The 23,760-nt window shown below is 37.9% G+C and overlaps 1 protein-coding gene across 5 annotated transcripts in view; it reads right to left on the reverse strand.

The window, feature by feature from the left end:
• The window catches only part of ARHGAP27 (Rho GTPase activating protein 27), an 80,425-nt gene extending 59,591 nt beyond the window's left edge, over window positions 1–20,834 (reverse strand). For 2 of the 5 annotated variants that reach the window (XM_073682621.1, XM_073682620.1), the window contains exons 1-2: window positions 19,877–20,834; window positions 18,116–18,923 (exon numbers count right to left, since the gene is read on the reverse strand). In XM_073682621.1, coding sequence (XP_073538722.1) covers window positions 18,116–18,904 — 789 coding nt within the window. In that variant the 5' untranslated portion in view covers window positions 18,905–18,923; window positions 19,877–20,834. Of the gene's footprint in view, window positions 1–18,115; window positions 18,924–19,322; window positions 19,464–19,498; window positions 19,565–19,876 lie in introns of those variants that run through there. The other 3 variants (XM_073682618.1, XM_073682617.1, XM_073682619.1) reach the window with 3 other exon arrangements.
• Between the last annotated feature and the right edge of the window lie 2,926 nt (window positions 20,835–23,760).

The following is a 23,760-nucleotide window of genomic DNA, read 5'->3' on the forward strand; positions in this document are numbered from 1 at the left end:
ATTACATATTATACATACACACTGACCTGTGCTCTGTATTACATTACATACATTATACATATACACCTGATCTGTGTCCTGTATTACATTACATACATTATACATATACACTGATTCTGTGCTCTGTATTACATTACATACATTATACATACACACTGACCTGTGCTCTGTATTACATTACATACATTATACATACACTCTGATCTGTGTCCTATATTACATTACATACATTATACATACACACTGACCTGTGCTCTGTATTACATTACATACATTATACATACACACTGACCTGTGCCCTGTATTACATTACATACATTATACATACACACTGACCTGTGCCCTGTATTACATTACATACATTATACATACACACTGACCTGTGCCCTGTATTACATTACATACATTATACATACACACTGACCTGTGCCCTGTATTACATTACATACATTATACATACACACTGACCTGTGCCCTGTAGTACATTACATACATTATACATACACACTGACCTGTGCCCTGTATTACATTACATACATTATACATACACACTGACCTGTGCCCTGTAGTACATTACATACATTATACATACACACTGACCTGTGCCCTGTATTACATTACATACATTATACATACACACTGACCTGTGCCCTGTAGTACATTACATACATTATACATACACACTGACCTGTGCCCTGTAGTACATTACATACATTATACATACACACTGACCTGTGCCCTGTAGTACATTACATACATTATACATACACACTGACCTGTGCCCTGTATTACATTACATACATTATACATACACACTGACCTGTGCCCTGTATTACATTACATACATTATACATACACACTGACCTGTGCCCTGTATTACATTACATACATTATACATACACACTGACCTGTGCCCTGTATTACATTACATACATTATACATACACACTGACCTGTGCCCTGTATTACATTACATACATTATACATACACACTGACCTGTGCCCTGTATTACATTACATACATTATACATACACACTGACCTGTGCCCTGTATTACATTACATACATTATACACACACACTGACCTGTGCCCTGTATTACATTACATACATTATACACACACACTGACCTGTGCCCTGTATTACATTACATACATTATACATACACACTGACCTGTGCCCTGTATTACATTACATACATTATACATACACACTGACCTGTGCCCTGTATTACATTACATACATTATACACACACACTGACCTGTGCCCTGTATTACATTACATACATTTATACATACACACTGACCTGTGCTCTGTATTACATTACATACATTATACATACACACTGACCTGTGCCCTGTATTACATTACATACATTATACATACACACTGACCTGTGCCCTGTATTACATTACATACATTATACATAAACACTGACCTGTGCCCTGTATTACATTACATACATTATACATACACACTGACCTGTGCTCTGTATTACATTACATACATTATACATACACACTGACCTGTGCCCTGTATTACATTACATACATTATACATACACACTGACCTGTGTCCCTATATTACATTACATACATTATACATACACACTGACCTGTGCCCTGTATTACATTACATACATTATACACACACACTGACCTGTGCCCTGTATTACATTACATACATTATACATACACACTGACCTGTGCCCTGTATTACATTACATACATTATACATACACACTGACCTGTGCCCTGTATTACATTACATATATTATACATACACACTGACCTGTGCCCTGTATTACATTACATACATTATACATACACACTGACCTGTGCCCTGTATTACATTACATACATTATACATACACATTGACCTGTGCCCTGTAGTACATTACATACATTATACATACACACTGACCTGTGCCCTGTAGTACATTACATACATTATACATACACACTGACCTGTGCCCTGTAGTACATTACATACATTATACATACACACTGACCTGTGCCCTGTATTACATTACATACATTATACATACACACTGACCTGTGCCCTGTATTACATTACATACATTATAAATACACACTGACCTGTGCCCTGTAGTACATTACATACATTATACATACACACTGACCTGTGCCCTGTAGTACATTACATACATTATACATACACACTGACCTGTGCCCTGTATTACATTACATACATTATACATACACATTGACCTGTGCCCTGTAGTACATTACATACATTATACATACACACTGACCTGTGCCCTGTATTACATTACATACATTATACACACACACTGACCTGTGCCCTGTATTACATTACATACATTATACACACACACTGACCTGTGCCCTGTATTACATTACATACATTATACATCCACACTGACCTGTGCCCTGTATTACATTACATACATTATACATACACACTGACCTGTGCTCTGTATTACATTACATACATTATACATACACACTGACCTGTGCCCTGTATTACATTACATACATTATACATACACACTGACCTGTGCCCTGTATTACATTACATACATTATACATACACACTGACCTGTGCCCTGTATTACATTACATACATTATACATACACACTGACCTGTGCCCTGTATTACATTACATATATTATACATACACACTGACCTGTGCTCTGTATTACATTACATACATTATACATACACACTGACCTGTGCTCTGTATTACATTACATACATTATACATACACACTGACCTGTGCCCTGTATTACATTACATACATTATAAATACACACTGACCTGTGCCCTGTATTACATTACATATATTATACATACACACTGACCTGTGCTCTGTATTACATTACATACATTATAAATACACACTGACCTGTGCTCTGTATTACATTACATACATTATACATACACACTGACCTGTGCCCTGTATTACATTACATACATTATACATACACACTGACCTGTGCCCTGTATTACATTACATACATTATACATATACACTGATCTGTGTCCTGTATTACATTACATACATTATACATACACACTGACCTGTGCTCTGTATTACATTACATACATTATACATACACACTGACCTGTGCCCTGTATTACATTACATACATTATACATACACTCTGACCTGTGTCCTATATTACATTACATACATTATACATACACACTGACCTGTGCCCTGTATTACATTACATACATTATACACACACACTGACCTGTGCCCTGTATTACATTACATACATTATACATACACACTGACCTGTGCCCTGTATTACATTACATACATTATACATACACACTGACCTGTGCCCTGTATTACATTACATATATTATACATACACACTGACCTGTGCCCTGTATTACATTACATATATTATACATACACACTGACCTGTGCCCTGTATTACATTACATACATTATACATACACACTGACCTGTGCCCTGTATTACATTACATACATTATACATACACACTGACCTGTGCCCTGTATTACATTACATACATTATACATACACACTGACCTGTGCCCTGTAGTACATTACATACATTATACACACACACTGACCTGTGCCCTGTATTACATTACATATATTATACATACACACTGACCTGTGCCCTGTATTACATTACATACATTATACATACACACTGACCTGTGCTCTGTATTACATTACATATATTATACATACACACTGACCTGTGCCCTGTATTACATTACATACATTATACATACACACTGACCTGTGCCCTGTATTACATTACATACATTATACATACACACTGACCTGTGCCCTGTATTACATTACATACATTATAAATACACACTGACCTGTGCCCTGTATTACATTACATACATTATACATACACACTGACCTGTGCCCTGTATTACATTACATACATTATACATACACACTGACCTGTGCTCTGTATTACATTACATACATTATACATACACACTGACCTGTGCCCTGTATTACATTACATACATTATACATACACACTGACCTGTGCCCTGTATTACATTACATACATTATAAATACACACTGACCTGTGCCCTGTATTACATTACATACATTATACATACACACTGACCTGTGCCCTGTATTACATTACATACATTATACATACACACTGACCTGTGCCCTGTATTATATTACATACATTATACATACACACTGACCTGTGCCCTGTAGTACATTACATACATTATACATACACATTGACCTGTGCCCTGTATTTCATTACATACATTATACATACACACTGACCTGTGCCCTGTATTACATTACATACATTATACATACACACTGACCTGTGCCCTGTAGTACATTACATACATTATACATACACATTGACCTGTGTTCTGTATTACATTACATACATTATACATACACACTGACCTGTGCCCTGTAGTACATTACATACATTATACATACACATTGACCTGTGTTCTGTATTACATTACATACATTATACATACACACTGACCTGTGCCCTGTATTACATTACATACATTATACATATACACTGACCTGTGCCCTGTATTACATTACATACATTATACATACACACTGACCTGTGCCCTGTATTACATTACATACATTATACATACACACTGACCTGTGTTCTGTATTACATTACATACATTATACATACACACTGACCTGTGCCCTGTATTACATTACATACATTATACATACACACTGACCTGTGCCCTGTATTACATTACATACATTATACATACACACTGACCTGTGCCCTGTATTGCATTACATACATTATACATACACACTGACCTGTGCCCTGTATTACATTACATACATTATACATACACACTGACCTGTGCCCTGTATTACATTACATACATTATACATACACACTGACCTGTGCCCTGTATTACATTACATACATTATACATACACACTGACCTGTGCCCTGTATTACATTACATACATTATACATACACACTGACCTGTGCCCTGTATTACATTACATACATTATACATATACACTGACCTGTGCCCTGTATTACATTACATACATTATACATACACACTGACCTGTGCCCTGTATTACATTACATACATTATAAATACACACTGACCTGTGCCCTGTATTACATTACATACATTATACATACACACTGACCTGTGCCCTGTATTACATTACATACATTATACATACACACTGACCTGTGCCCTGTATTACATTACATACATTATAAATACACACTGACCTGTGCCCTGTATTACATTACATACATTATACATACACACTGACCTGTGCCCTGTATTACATTACATACATTATACATACACACTGACCTGTGCTCTGTATTACATTACATACATTATACATACACACTGACCTGTGCCCTGTATTACATTACATACATTATACATACACACTGACCTGTGCTCTGTATTACATTACATACATTATACATACACACTGACCTGTGTTCTGTATTACATTACATACATTATACATACACACTGACCTGTGCCCTGTATTACATTACATACATTATACATACACACTGACCTGTGCCCTGTATTACATTACATACATTATACATACACACTGACCTGTGCTCTGTATTACATTACATACATTATACATACACACTGACCTGTGCCCTGTATTACATTACATACATTATAAATACACACTGACCTGTGCTCTGTATTACATTACATACATTATACATACACACTGACCTGTGCCCTGTATTACATTACATACATTATACATACACACTGACCTGTGCCCTGTATTACATTACATACATTATACATACACACTGACCTGTGCCCTGTATTACATTACATACATTATACATACACACTGACCTGTGCCCTGTATTACATTACATACATTATACATACACACTGACCTGTGCTCTGTATTACATTACATACATTATACATACACACTGACCTGTGCCCTGTATTACATTACATACATTATACATACACACTGACCTGTGCCCTGTATTACATTACATATATTATACATACACACTGACCTGTGCCCTGTATTACATTACATATATTATACATACACACTGACCTGTGCCCTGTATTACATTACATACATTATAAATACACACTGACCTGTGCCCTGTATTACATTACATACATTATACATCCACACTGACCTGTGTCCTGTATTACATTACATATATTATACATACACACTGACCTGTGCCCTGTATTACACTACATACATTATACATACACACTGACCTGTGCCCTGTATTACATTACATATATTATACATACACACTGACCTGTGCCCTGCATTACATTACATACATTATACATACACACTGACCTGTGCTCTGTATTACATTACATACATTATACATACACACTGACCTGTGCTCTGTATTACATTACATACATTATACATACACACTGACCTGTGCCCTGTATTACATTACATACATTATACATACACACTGACCTGTGCCCTGTATTACATTACATATATTATACATACACACTGACCTGTGCCCTGTATTACATTACATATATTATACATACACACTGACCTGTGCCCTGTATTACATTACATACATTATAAATACACACTGACCTGTGCCCTGTATTACATTACATACATTATACACACACACTGACCTGTGCCCTGTATTACATTACATATATTATACATACACACTGACCTGTGCCCTGTATTACATTACATACATTATACATACACACTGACCTGTGCTCTGTATTACATTACATATATTATACATACACACTGACCTGTGCCCTGTATTACATTACATACATTATACATACACACTGACCTGTGCCCTGTATTACATTACATACATTATACATACACACTGACCTGTGCCCTGTATTACATTACATACATTATACATACACACTGACCTGTGCCCTGTATTACATTACATACATTATACATACACACTGACCTGTGCCCTGTATTACATTACATACATTATACATACACACTGACCTGTGCCCTGTATTACATTACATACATTATACACACACACTGACCTGTGCCCTGTATTACATTACATACATTATACATACACACTGACCTGTGCTCTGTATTACATTACATACATTATACATACACACTGACCTGTGCTCTGTATTACATTACATACATTATACATACACACTGACCTGTGCCCTGTATTACATTACATACATTATACATACACACTGACCTGTGCCCTGTATTACATTACATACATTATACATACACACTGACCTGTGTCCTGTATTACATTACATATATTATACATACACACTGACCTGTGCCCTGTATTACATTACATACATTATACATACACACTGACCTGTGCTCTGTATTACATTACATACATTATACATATACACTGACCTGTGCCCTGTATTACATTACATACATTATACATACACACTGACCTGTGCTCTGTATTACATTACATACATTATACATACACACTGACCTGTGCCCTGTATTACATTACATACATTATACATACACACTGACCTGTGCCCTGTATTACATTACATACATTATACATACACACTGACCTGTGTCCTGTATTACATTACATATATTATACATACACACTGACCTGTGCCCTGTATTACATTACATACATTATACATACACACTGACCTGTGCTCTGTATTACATTACATACATTATACATACACACTGACCTGTGCCCTGTATTACATTACATATATTATACATACACACTGACCTGTGCCCTGTATTACATTACATACATTATACATACACACTGACCTGTGCCCTGTATTACATTACATACATTATACATACACACTGACCTGTGCCCTGTATTACATTACATACATTATACATACACACTGACCTGTGCCCTGTATTGCATTACATACATTATACATACACACTGACCTGTGCCCTGTATTACATTACATACATTATACATATACACTGACCTGTGCCCTGTATTACATTACATACATTATACATACACACTGACCTGTGCCCTGTATTACATTACATACATTATAAATACACACTGACCTGTGCCCTGTATTACATTACATACATTATACATACACACTGACCTGTGCCCTGTATTACATTACATACATTATACATACACACTGACCTGTGCCCTGTATTACATTACATACATTATAAATACACACTGACCTGTGCCCTGTATTACATTACATACATTATACATACACACTGACCTGTGCCCTGTATTACATTACATACATTATACATACACACTGACCTGTGCTCTGTATTACATTACATACATTATACATACACACTGGCCTGTGCCCTGTATTACATTACATACATTATACATACACACTGACCTGTGCTCTGTATTACATTACATACATTATACATACACACTGACCTGTGTTCTGTATTACATTACATACATTATACATACACACTGACCTGTGCCCTGTATTACATTACATACATTATACATACACACTGACCTGTGCCCTGTATTACATTACATACATTATACATACACACTGACCTGTGCTCTGTATTACATTACATACATTATACATACACACTGACCTGTGCCCTGTATTACATTACATACATTATAAATACACACTGACCTGTGCTCTGTATTACATTACATACATTATACATACACACTGACCTGTGCCCTGTATTACATTACATACATTATACATACACACTGACCTGTGCCCTGTATTACATTACATACATTATACATACACACTGACCTGTGCCCTGTATTACATTACATACATTATACATACACACTGACCTGTGCCCTGTATTACATTACATACATTATACATACACACTGACCTGTGCTCTGTATTACATTACATACATTATACATACACACTGACCTGTGCCCTGTATTACATTACATACATTATACATACACACTGACCTGTGCCCTGTATTACATTACATATATTATACATACACACTGACCTGTGCCCTGTATTACATTACATATATTATACATACACACTGACCTGTGCCCTGTATTACATTACATACATTATAAATACACACTGACCTGTGCCCTGTATTACATTACATACATTATACATCCACACTGACCTGTGTCCTGTATTACATTACATATATTATACATACACACTGACCTGTGCCCTGTATTACACTACATACATTATACATACACACTGACCTGTGCCCTGTATTACATTACATATATTATACATACACACTGACCTGTGCCCTGTATTACATTACATACATTATACATACACACTGACCTGTGCTCTGTATTACATTACATACATTATACATACACACTGACCTGTGCCCTGTATTACATTACATACATTATACATACACACTGACCTGTGCCCTGTATTACATTACATATATTATACATACACACTGACCTGTGCCCTGTATTACATTACATATATTATACATACACACTGACCTGTGCCCTGTATTACATTACATACATTATAAATACACACTGACCTGTGCCCTGTATTACATTACATACATTATACACACACACTGACCTGTGCCCTGTATTACATTACATATATTATACATACACACTGACCTGTGCCCTGTATTACATTACATACATTATACATACACACTGACCTGTGCTCTGTATTACATTACATATATTATACATACACACTGACCTGTGCCCTGTATTACATTACATACATTATACATACACACTGACCTGTGCCCTGTATTACATTACATACATTATACATACACACTGACCTGTGCCCTGTATTACATTACATACATTATACATACACACTGACCTGTGCCCTGTATTACATTACATACATTATACATACACACTGACCTGTGCCCTGTATTACATTACATACATTATACATACACACTGACCTGTGCCCTGTATTACATTACATACATTATACATACACACTGACCTGTGTCCTGTATTACATTACATATATTATACATACACACTGACCTGTGCCCTGTATTACATTACATACATTATACATACACACTGACCTGTGCTCTGTATTACATTACATACATTATACATACACACTGACCTGTGCCCTGTATTACATTACATATATTATACATACACACTGACCTGTGCCCTGTATTACATTACATACATTATACATACACACTGACCTGTGCCCTGTATTACATTACATACATTATACATACACACTGACCTGTGCCCTGTATTACATTACATACATTATACATACACACTGACCTGTGCCCTGTATTACATTACATACATTATACATACACACTGACCTGTGCCCTGTATTACATTACATATATTATACATACACACTGACCTGTGCCCTGTATTACATTACATACATTATACATACACACTGACCTGTGCCCTGTATTACATTACATACATTATACATACACACTGACCCGTGCCCTGTATTACATTACATACATTATACATACACACTGACCTGTGCCCTGTATTACATTACATACATTATACATACACTCTGACCTGTGTCCTATATTACATTACATACATTATACATACACACTGACCTGTGCCCTGTATTACATTACATACATTATACACACACACTGACCTGTGCCCTGTATTACATTACATATATTATACATACACACTGACCTGTGCCCTGTATTACATTACATATATTATACATACACACTGACCTGTGCCCTGTATTACATTACATACATTATACATACACACTGACCTGTGCCCTGTATTACATTACATACATTATACATACACACTGACCTGTGCCCTGTATTACATTACATACATTATACATACACACTGACCTGTGCCCTGTATTACATTACATACATTATACATACACACTGACCTGTGCCCTGTATTACATTACATACATTATACATACACACTGACCTGTGTCCTATATTACATTACATACATTATACATACACACTGACCTGTGCCCTGTATTACATTACATACATTATACATACACACTGACCTGTGTCCTATATTACATTACATACATTATACATACACACTGACCTGTGCCCTGTATTACATTACATACATTATACATACACACTGACCTGTGCCCTGTATTACATTACATACATTATACATACACACTGACCTGTGCCCTGTATTACATTACATACATTATACACACACACTGACCTGTGCCCTGTATTACATTACATATATTATACATACACACTGACCTGTGCCCTGTATTACATTACATATATTATACATACACACTGACCTGTGTTCTGTATTACATTACATACATTATACATACACACTGACCTGTGCCCTGTATTACATTACATACATTATACATACACACTGACCTGTGCCCTGTATTACATTACATACATTATACATACACACTGACCTGTGCCCTGTATTACATTACATACATTATACACACACACTGACCTGTGCCCTGTATTACATTACATATATTATACATACACACTGACCTGTGCCCTGTATTACATTACATATATTATACATACACACTGACCTGTGCCCTGTATTACATTACATACATTATACATACACACTGACCTGTGCCCTGTATTACATTACATACATTATACATACACACTGACCTGTGCCCTGTATTACATTACATACATTATACATACACACTGACCTGTGCCCTGTATTACATTACATACATTATACATACACATTGACCTGTGTTCTGTATTACATTACATACATTATACATACACACTGACCTGTGTTCTGTATTACATTACATACATTATAAATACACACTGACCTGTGCCCTGTATTACATTACATACATTATACATACACACTGACCTGTGCCCTGTATTACATTACATACATTATACATACACACTGACCTGTGCCTGTATTATATTACATACATTATACATACACACTGACCTGTGCCCTGTAGTACAATACATACATTATACATACACATTGACCTGTGCCCTGTATTACATTACATACATTATACATACACACTGACCTGTGCCCTGTAGTACATTACATACATTATACATACACATTGACCTGTGTTCTGTATTACATTACATACATTATACATACACACTGACCTGTGCCCTGTATTACATTACATACATTATACATACACACTGACCTGTGCCCTGTATTACATTACATACATTATACATACACATTGACCTGTGTTCTGTATTACATTACATACATTATACATACACACTGACCTGTGTTCTGTATTACATTACATACATTATAAATACACACTGACCTGTGCCCTGTATTACATTACATACATTATACATACACACTGACCTGTGCCCTGTATTACATTACATACATTATACATACACACTGACCTGTGCCCTGTATTATATTACATACATTATACATACACACTGACCTGTGCCCTGTAGTACATTACATACATTATACATACACATTGACCTGTGCCCTGTATTACATTACATACATTATACATACACACTGACCTGTGCCCTGTAGTACATTACATACATTATACATACACATTGACCTGTGTTCTGTATTACATTACATACATTATACATACACACTGACCTGTGCCCTGTATTACATTACATACATTATACATACACACTGACCTGTGCCCTGTATTACATTACATACATTATACATACACACTGACCTGTGCCCTGTATTACATTACATACATTATACATATACACTGACCTGTGCCCTGTATTACATTACATACATTATACATACACACTGACCTGTGCCCTGTATTACATTACATACATTATACATACACACTGACCTGTGCCCTGTATTACATTACATACATTATACATACACACTGACCTGTGCCCTGTATTACATTACATACATTATACATACACACTGACCTGTGCTCTGTATTACATTACATACATTATACATACACACTGACCTGTGCCCTGTATTACATTACATACATTATACATACACACTGACCTGTGCCCTGTATTACATTACATACATTATACATACACACTGACCTGTGCCCTGTATTACATTACATATATTATACATACACACTGACCTGTGCCCTGTATTACATTACATACATTATACATACACACTGACCTGTGCCCTGTATTACATTACATACATTATACATACACACTGACCCGTGCCCTGTATTACATTACATACATTATACATACACACTGACCTGTGCCCTGTATTACATTACATACATTATACATACACACTGACCTGTGCCCTGTATTACATTACATACATTATACATACACACTGACCTGTGCCCTGTATTACATTACATACATTATACATACACACTGACCTGTGCCCTGTATTACATTACATATATTATACATACACACTGACCTGTGCTCTGTATTACATTACATACATTATACATACACACTGACCTGTGCCCTGTATTACATTACATACATTATACATACACACTGACCTGTGCCCTGTATTACATTACATACATTATACATACACACTGACCTGTGCTCTGTATTACATTACATACATTATACATACACACTGACCTGTGCTCTGTATTACATTACATACATTATACATACACAATGACCTGTGCCCTGTATTACATTACATACATTATACATACACACTGACCTGTGCCCTGTATTACATTACATACATTATACATACACACTGACCTGTGCCCTGTATTACATTACATACATTATACATACACACTGACCTGTGCCCTGTATTACATTACATACATTATACATACACACTGACCTGTGCCCTGTATTACATTACATACATTATACATACACACTGACCTGTGCCCTGTATTACATTACATACATTATACATACACACTGACCTGTGCCCTGTATTACATTACATACATTATACATACACACTGACCTGTGCCCTGTATTACATTACATACATTATACATACACACTGACCTGTGCCCTGTATTACATTACATACATTATACATACACACTGACCTGTGCCCTGTATTACATTACATACATTATACATACACACTGACCTGTGCCCTGTATTACATTACATACATTATACATACACACTGACCTGTGCCCTGTATTACATTACATACATTATACATACACACTGACCTGTGCCCTGTATTACATTACATACATTATACATACACACTGACCTGTGCCCTGTATTACATTACATACATTATACATACACACTGACCTGTGCCCTGTATTACATTACATACATTATAAATACACACTGACCTGTGCTCTGTATTACATTACATACATTATACATACACACTGACCTGTGCCCTGTATTACATTACATACATTATACATACACACTGACCTGTGCCCTGTATTACATTACATACATTATACATACACACTGACCTGTGCCCTGTATTACATTACATACATTATACATACACACTGACCTGTGCCCTGTATTACATTACATACATTATACATACACACTGACCTGTGCCCTGTATTACATTACATACATTATACATACACACTGACCTGTGCCCTGTATTACATTACATACATTATACATACACACTGACCTGTGCCCTGTATTACATTACATATATTATACATACACACTGACCTGTGCCCTGTATTACATTACATACATTATACACACACACTGACCTGTGCCCTGCATTACATTACATACATTATACATACACACTGACCTGTGCTCTGTATTACATTACATACATTATACATACACACTGACCTGTGCTCTGTATTACATTACATACATTATACATACACATTGACCTGTGCCCTGTATTACATTACATACATTATACATACACACTGACCTGTGTTCTGTATTACATTACATACATTATACATACACACTGACCTGTGCCCTGTATTACATTACATACATTATACATACACACTGACCTGTGCCCTGTATTACATTACATACATTATACATACACACTGACCTGTGCCCTGTATTACATTACATACATTATACATACACACTGACCTGTGCCCTGTATTACATTACATACATTATACATACACACTGACCTGTGCCCTGTATTACATTACATACATTATACATACACACCGACCTGTGCTCTGTATTACATTACATACATTATACATACACACTGACCTGTGCCCTGTATTACATTACATACATTATACATACACACCGACCTGTGCTCTGTATTACATTACATACATTATACATACACACTGACCTGTGCCCTGTAGTACATTACATACATTATACATATACACTGACCTGTGCCCTGTATTACATTACATACATTATACATACACACCGACCTGTGCTCTGTATTACATTACATACATTATACATACACACTGACCTGTGCCCTGTATTACATTACATACATTATACATACACACTGACCTGTGCCCTGTATTACATTACATACATTATACATACACACTGACCTGTGCCCTGTATTACATTACATACATTATACATACACACTGACCTGTGCCCTGTATTACATTACATACATTATACATACACACTGACCTGTGCCCTGTATTACATTACATACATTATACATACACACTGACCTGTGCTCTGTATTACATTACATACATTATACATACACACCGACCTGTGCTCTGTATTACATTACATACATTATACATACACACTGACCTGTGCCCTGTATTACATTACATACATTATACATACACACTGACCTGTGCCCTGTATTACATTACATACATTATACATACACACTGACCTGTGCCCTGTATTACATTACATACATTATACATACACACTGACCTGTGCCCTGTATTTCATTACATACATTATACATACACACTGACCTGTGCCCTGTATTACATTACATACATTATACATACACACCGACCTGTGCTCTGTATTACATTACATACATTATACATACACACTGACCTGTGCCCTGTATTACATTACATACATTATACATACACACTGACCTGTGCCCTGTATTACATTACATACATTATACATACACACTGACCTGTGCCCTGTATTACATTACATACATTATACATACACACTGACCTGTGCCCTGTATTACATTACATACATTATACATACACACTGACCTGTGCCCTGTATTACATTACATACATTATACATACACACTGACCTGTGCCCTGTATTACATTACATACATTATACATACACACTGACCTGTGCCCTGTATTACATTACATACATTATACATACACACTGACCTGTGCTCTGTATTACATTACATACATTATACATACACACTGACCTGTGCCCTGTATTACATTACATACATTATACATACACACTGACCTGTGCCCTGTATTACATTACATACATTATACATACACACTGACCTGTGCCCTGTATTACATTACATACATTATACATACACACTGACCTGTGCCCTGTATTACATTACATACATTATACATACACACTGACCTGTGCCCTGTATTACATTACATACATTATACATACACACTGACCTGTGCCCTGTATTATATTACATACATTATACATACACACTGACCTGTGCCCTGTATTACATTACATACATTATACATACACACTGACCTGTGCCCTGTATTATATTACATACATTATACATACACACTGACCTGTGCCCTGTATTACATTACATACATTATACATACACACTGACCTGTGCCCTGTATTATATTACATACATTATACATACACACTGACCTGTGCTCTGTATTACATTACATACATTATACATACACACTGACCTGTGCCCTGTATTACATTACATACATTATACATACACACTGACCTGTGCCCTGTATTACATTACATACATTATACATACACACTGACCTGTGCCCTGTATTACATTACATACATTATACATACACACTGACCTGTGCCCTGTATTACATTACATACATTATACATACACATTGACCTGTGTTCTGTATTACATTACATACATTATACATACACACTGACCTGTGCCCTGTAGTACATTACATACATTATACATACACACCGACCTGTGCTCTGTATTACATTACATACATTATACATACACACTGACCTGTGCCCTGTATTACATTACATACATTATACATACACACTGACCTGTGCTCTGTCCTTTATTGCATTACATATGTTACATACTGACACCACATACATTTTATGGTACATACATATACTATATATTTCTGTTTACTACGTCTAAAATCTTTACTACGAGAGAAGGAATAAGCATGAAGGATCCTGAGCTGTGAGGATATAGATGACCCTGCTCATTATAATCAGATGTCATATTTATGAACCATTTACATTAAGAGTTAATGAGGACCTATCTCCTCTCCTGACATGTCTGTCTGTCTTACCCTTGAAATAACAGTTCTGAATTAGCTATTTTTGTTATAATTCAGTGTTCTGTTGTTCCTCTATTTTTTCGCTTAGAATTTTAAGAATAAATTGACAAATAGGTGGCACCATGTATCTTATCAAAGGGATGTGTCTTTATAGTCTGATGCAGTCAGCTTTGGTTCGATAGTGTCAGGAAGTGAAGGCACACCCCCCACCGACTTGCAATACCTAATTGTCAATTTACTTTATTTAGAGAATTCTAAAAGGATTAACACTAATTAGTAATTTACTAAGACAGAAAGACAGTCATGTAAGGAAAGCAGGCAGATATTCTTTTTTTTTTTTTTTTTTTTAGATTATAGATGATGGGCCACCATGGCAATCAACACCAGGCACACGGTGGCTCACAACCCACTCTTCTGATCATGTTATCCCAGTGACTCCCAATACTGGGCTAGACTGTTTGGGTTTTAAAAAAACCTTTTACCTGGGTATAAAAATACTTATTTTGAGTAATGAAGAGGAACGTTTTGGAAAAACTGATCACCCATTTCCAGCACTAGGGATGAAGGGAAAAGTTTTGGAAAAACTGATCAATCATTTCCTGCACTAGGGAAGTCACTAACACATGGCCTTGAATATGCTTAGCACCACATTTGGTCTCCATATAGATTTGATAAGTACATTTGTTGCCCCTCTTCCCTCCCCTACACCAAAGAAAAAAAAATACCTTTTCCAGTGCTAAGCAGGTGTCAGAGCCGGCCACATTGCTGTGCTCAATGGTCAATTCCTCCATGTGAAGACGGATCTCTGGTATTGTGACTCTGTCAAGGGGCGGCTGGTCAGAGGAAGGCAACAATGACTTTATAAGCTGCAGATCATTCAGAGACTGTGAGGGTCTAATCCTGGGCTGCAGCTCTGGGGGGCTCATATAGCTAATCCGCTTTAGGGGATCCAAGACTTTCTTGGAGTTGTGAAAAGTTCTCAAAGGCCCCAACTTGTGGTCAGTGTTGAGACTGTCCCGTATCGCCCTCTGCTCCGTTGCTGTGCTGCGATTCAACTGTGATAAGTCAAGTAATGACTGAGATGATCCTTTCATGACCAGACGCTGCAACTGCACATTGCTTGCACTGGCAGTGCCCATATTGTGTTGCCTGCTCATAATCACACCTTCTTGGCCACCAGAAGATGAACTTTCGTGTGGCTCAGCTGGCACAAATGTGTAGCTGTACTGAATACAAGATGGCTGTTCTGTGAGATCCTCTGACACCGTCCACGAATTGTCAGTCCCATAGGAGCCCCGACCGATGGAGGACAGGACCTTGACATACTTTGCAGGGATGTAGAAAGGCTTCGACTTGTGATCCAGACAGACCTGCCACCAGTGCTCATTGGTCCTCTTCAGTAGAATGTAGCGCTCATGAGGCTTTATACAGATAACGCTGCCATCTTTAGCCGTATACTCAAATCCATGCTCCACCAGGACATAGTCCTTGTCAAAAGTCCCAGCATTCTGCATCCTGACGGCTAGTGTTTGCCTATAAAGGTGAAAAGTAATAGAGATCATTAATGGGGAATGCTGGGTCTTGCATTCCATATCATAGGGCCGAATATGACAGGAGACCAAGCGAGAAGAGACCTGTGTACATGTCTGACATTGTTGAAATTCAACAGGAGGGGGCATGGAAGGCAGGTAATGCACAATACCAAAACTGCTCCAGAAAAAAACTCTGTGGATAGCACATGTAGAGAAACTGCTAGTCGAAACGCCCTCCTATGTAAATGAATGTTTTCGACCAGACTGCAAATACATAAGTTGGGGAACTGGAAGGAGAAGGTGTGCGGCAAGGTGACTAATGCACACCGAAAACACTGGGCCATGTACATATACATACAGTATGTGGTTCCACAAGACTAAAGATACACACAGTACCCACCGTTTGTCCAGGGAAGAGACGGCTACCGGGAATCATATGCAACGTTTTGACCTTCTGGGACTGAAGGACATTCTTCCAGACAGGGCAGAGGAAGCCATTCCCCGGATGCTTGTCTAGAACAATCCAGAGCTGACTACATCTCTGGAAGGAAAGTTTAGGTTACAAGGCGGACATACCACACAGTCTTCCTCACTTATTTCATCTGCTCCATCGTCCGTCATGCTCCTTCCTGTTCTCTGTGCATTTGTGGAGACATAACAAGTGTGTTGAGCACAGGAAGAGTGGGGGGGTTCCTGTGTGTGTGATCGGCGACCCCCTAACCCCCGCCCATCAGATGCTGAGCAATAAAGATAAACACAAGGTGAGGAAATTTATCGCCACATGTGACACAAAATGGAGCGTCCATTGTGGCTCTAATGGAAGGTGTCACAGTCTATTCATATGGAGAAGGAAGGGGCAGATCAAAATCACAGCTCATAAATATCAGCAACCAAATCCGTGCCATGCCAACATCAACCACAACACCTAAGAGAGTAGTCCAAAGTTCTCCTTACCTGCTTCTCCTCACTGCATCGTAACCAGGATGAAATGAGTGAAGGGTGCGCCAGGTGCCAGCTCACAGTTGGGTGCAATCCCTAAGGATTCCAGAGGGCATCATGAAGGGCATAATCCAGAATGACAAAAAAGGCAGTGCTAAAATAATAAACTGTGTGGGATGAGTACAGTAGTCAGAGTATAGTGCCAGGACTTGTGAGTGGTAATGTGGCAGAATGTAGTATGAGAACAGTATAGGGGCAGGGTACAGTATGTGGGCAGTGTAGGATCAGTATAAGGGTAGAGTGAGCATAGTAAGATCAGTATAGGGGTAGGGTGCAGTATGAGGGCAGGGTAGGATCAATAGAGGAGCAGGGTGCTGTTTGAGGGCACACTATGATCAGTATTGGAGCAGAGTGAACAGTGTAGGATCAGTATAATGGCAGAGTGAAGTATGAATGCAGTTTAGGATCAGTACAGTGGCAGGGTGAAGTATGAGAGGAGTGTAGGATCAGTATAGGGGCAGTGTGCAGTATGAGGGCAGTGTAGGATCAGTATAGGGGCAGTGTGCAGTATGAGGGCAGTGTAGGATCAGTATAGGGGCAGTGTGTAGTATGAGGGCAGTGTAGGATCAGTATAGGGGCAGTGTGCAGTATGAGGGCAGTGTAGGATCAGTATAGGGGCAGTGTGCAGTATGAGGGCTGTGTAGGATCAGTATAAGAAGCAGGGTGTAGTGTAAAGGCAGTGTAGGATCAGTAGAAGAGCAAGGAGCAGTATGAGGGCAGTGTAGGATCGATAGAAGAGCAGGGAGCAGTATGAGGGCAGTGTAGGATCGATAGAAGAGCAGTATGAGGGCAGTGTATGATCAGTATAGGGCTGGGTGCAGTATAGAATCAGCACTGGCCTGGGCGTTGTGTGTGAGAGCGGTGTTCGGGCAGGTCTGAGCAGAAGCTGTGTATCAGCTTGCCTGCACTCTCAAGCATTTCCTGTTGAACAGACTAAACCAACCACTTAACCTGATATTTTATTCACTTCCTTGACGAAAAAAAAATTATAAAACCCTAACTCAGGAAACAAGCTCTGCACCATCTAAACCAAAACGTCATATCAATGATATCTTCAGCACAATTCACTTATGCTTACCTAAAAACCTAATACAGCAGTGATGGCAATGGTTGGAGATATTGCACACTATATGGACATAAGTATTGGGACACCTCCACATTACACCTACAGGAGCTTTTATGACCTCTGCTCCCACTCTGCTGGGAAGGCATTCTACAAGATTTTGGAGGTGTCTGTGGGAATTTTCACCCATTTTACCCAGACAAGCATTTTTGAGGTCAGACACAGATGTTGGAGGGAGGCAGGGCTCACAATCTCTATTCTAGTACACCCCAAAGGTGTTGGTTGGGATGAGATCAGGGCTCTGAATGGTAGGTAATGTGCTTCCACATCAAACTCCCCTAGCCATTTCTATATGGACCTTGTTCTGTGCATTGGGGCAGAGTCATGCTGAAACCGAAAAGGGCCTTCCCCAAATTATTCCCCCAAAGTTGGAAGTTACAAAATGTCTTGTACTGAAGCAGTAAGATTTCCCCTTACTGGAACCAATGGGTCTCAGCCAACTTTACACCATTCCATTCGACACTTGGAATTGTGCTTGGTGATGTAAGGCTGCATGCAGTTGCTCAGGAATAAAGCTCCTGGTGCAGTGTTTGTGCTGATGTTAATACCAGAGGAGGTTTGGACTCTGCAGTTATGGAGTCAGCAATGCGATGGTGACTTTTCTGTTCTCTGCTCCTCAGCATACAGTGACTCCGCTCTGTAACGTTACAGGGTCTCCACTTTGAGGTTGAGTTGCTGCGGTTCCTTTCACTGCTCAATAATACCATTCATAATTGATCGTGGAATATTTAGGAGGGAAGAAATTTCATGAAATTACGTCTTATGCCAGTGGCTCCTACAACAGGACCGTGCAAAATGCTGCTGCTCCTCCGTCATACAGATGCATCCTCGGATCCACATCCAGTTGAAAACTAACGCATAGCAGAAAGCCACTGGCTCTATGCCCCACAATACCAATAAACACCACCGGCCTATCAGAGGCCTGATGTCGGCATACCGTCGCAATTGCACCACTGCATTGCACCCCCTTTGACCAGCGTTGGAGCAGGAAGAAAGAGCTGCTTGTTGTGGAAGTGGGGACAGGTTAGTGGAATGGTCGTTTTTTTTTTTTGTAAAGCGTGCCACAGAGGAAAACATTATACACTGTGTGCAGAATTATTAGGCAAGTTGTATTTTAGAGGATTATTTTTATTATTGATCAACAACTATGTTCTCAATCAACCGAAAAGACTCATAAATATCCAAGCTTAATATTTTTGGAAGTTGGAGTGTTTTTTTTTTAGATTTGGCTATCTTAGGAGGATATCTGTTTGTGCAGATAACTATTACTGTGCAGAATTATTAGGCAACTTAATAAAAAACAAATATAATCCCATCTCACTTGTTTATTTTCACCAGGTAAACCAATATCAGTGCACAAAATTTAGAAATAAACATTTCTGACATGCAAAAACAAAAACCAAAAAAATTAGTGATCAATATAGCCACCTTTCTTTATGATGACACTCAACAGCTTTCCATCCATAGATTCTGTCAGTTGCTTGATCTGTTTTCGATCAACATTGCGTGCAGCAGCCACCACAGCCTCCCAGACATTGTTCCGAGAGGTGTACTGTTTTCCCTCCCTGTAGATCTCACATTTTATGATGGACCACAGGTTCTCTATGGGGTTCAGATCAGGTGAACAAGGGCGCCATGTCATTATTTTTTCTTCTTTTAGACCTTTACTGGCCTGCCACGCTGTGGAGTAGTTGGATGCATGTGATGGAGCATTGTCCTGCATGAAAATCATGTTTTCTTGAACGATACCGACTTCTTCCTGTACCATTACTTGAAGAAGTTGTCTTCCAGAAACTGGCAGTAGGTCTGGGGGTTGAGCTTCACTCCATCCTCAACCCTAAAAGGTCCCACAAGTTTATCTTTGATGATACCAGCCCATACCAGTACCCCACCTCCACCTTGCTGGCGTCTGAGTCGGAGTGGAGCTCTCTGCCCTTTATTGATCCAGGCTCTGGCCCATCCATCTGGCCCATGAAGAGTCACGCTCCTTTCATCAGTCCATAAAACCTTTGAAAAATCAGTCTTAAGATATCTTATTTCTTGACCCATTCTTGACATTTTATCTTATGTTTCTTGTTCAAAGGTGGTCGTTTTTCAGCCTTCCTTGCCTTGGCCATGTCCCTGAGTATCGCACACCTTGTGCTTTTTGATACTCCAGTAACGTTGCAGCTCTGAAATATGGCAAAACTGGTGGCGAATGGCATCTTGGTAGCTTCACGCTTGATTTTCCTCAATTCATGGACAAATATTTTGCGCCTTTTTTGGCCAACACGCTTCTTGCGACCCTGTTGGCTATTTGATTGTTCGGTGATCACGCTTCAAAAGTTTGGAAATTTCAAGACTGCTGCATCCCTCTGCAAGACATCTCACAATTTTTGGACTTTTCAGAGCCCGTCAAATCTCTCTTCTGACCCATTTTGCAAAAGGAAAGGAAGTTGCCTAATAATTAAGCACACCTTATATAGGGTGTTGATGTCATTAGTCAACACCCCTCCTCATTACAGAGATGCACATCACCAGATTTACTTAATTGGTAGTTGGCTCTCAAGCCTATGCAGCTATTTCTGTTAATGTTGATGATTATGGCTTACAGCCAATGAAAACACAAAAGTCATTATCTCAGTAAATTAGAATACTTTATAACACAAGCTTGAAAAATTATTTTAAAATCCAAAATATTGGCGTACTGAAATGTATGTTCAGTAAATGCAGTCAA

This window comes from Phyllobates terribilis, unplaced genomic scaffold (assembly GCF_046119375.1).
Source record: "Phyllobates terribilis strain yellow unplaced genomic scaffold, ASM4611937v1 Scaffold_5__5_contigs__length_657084704, whole genome shotgun sequence".
NCBI classification, from domain to species: Eukaryota; Metazoa; Chordata; class Amphibia; order Anura; family Dendrobatidae; genus Phyllobates; species Phyllobates terribilis.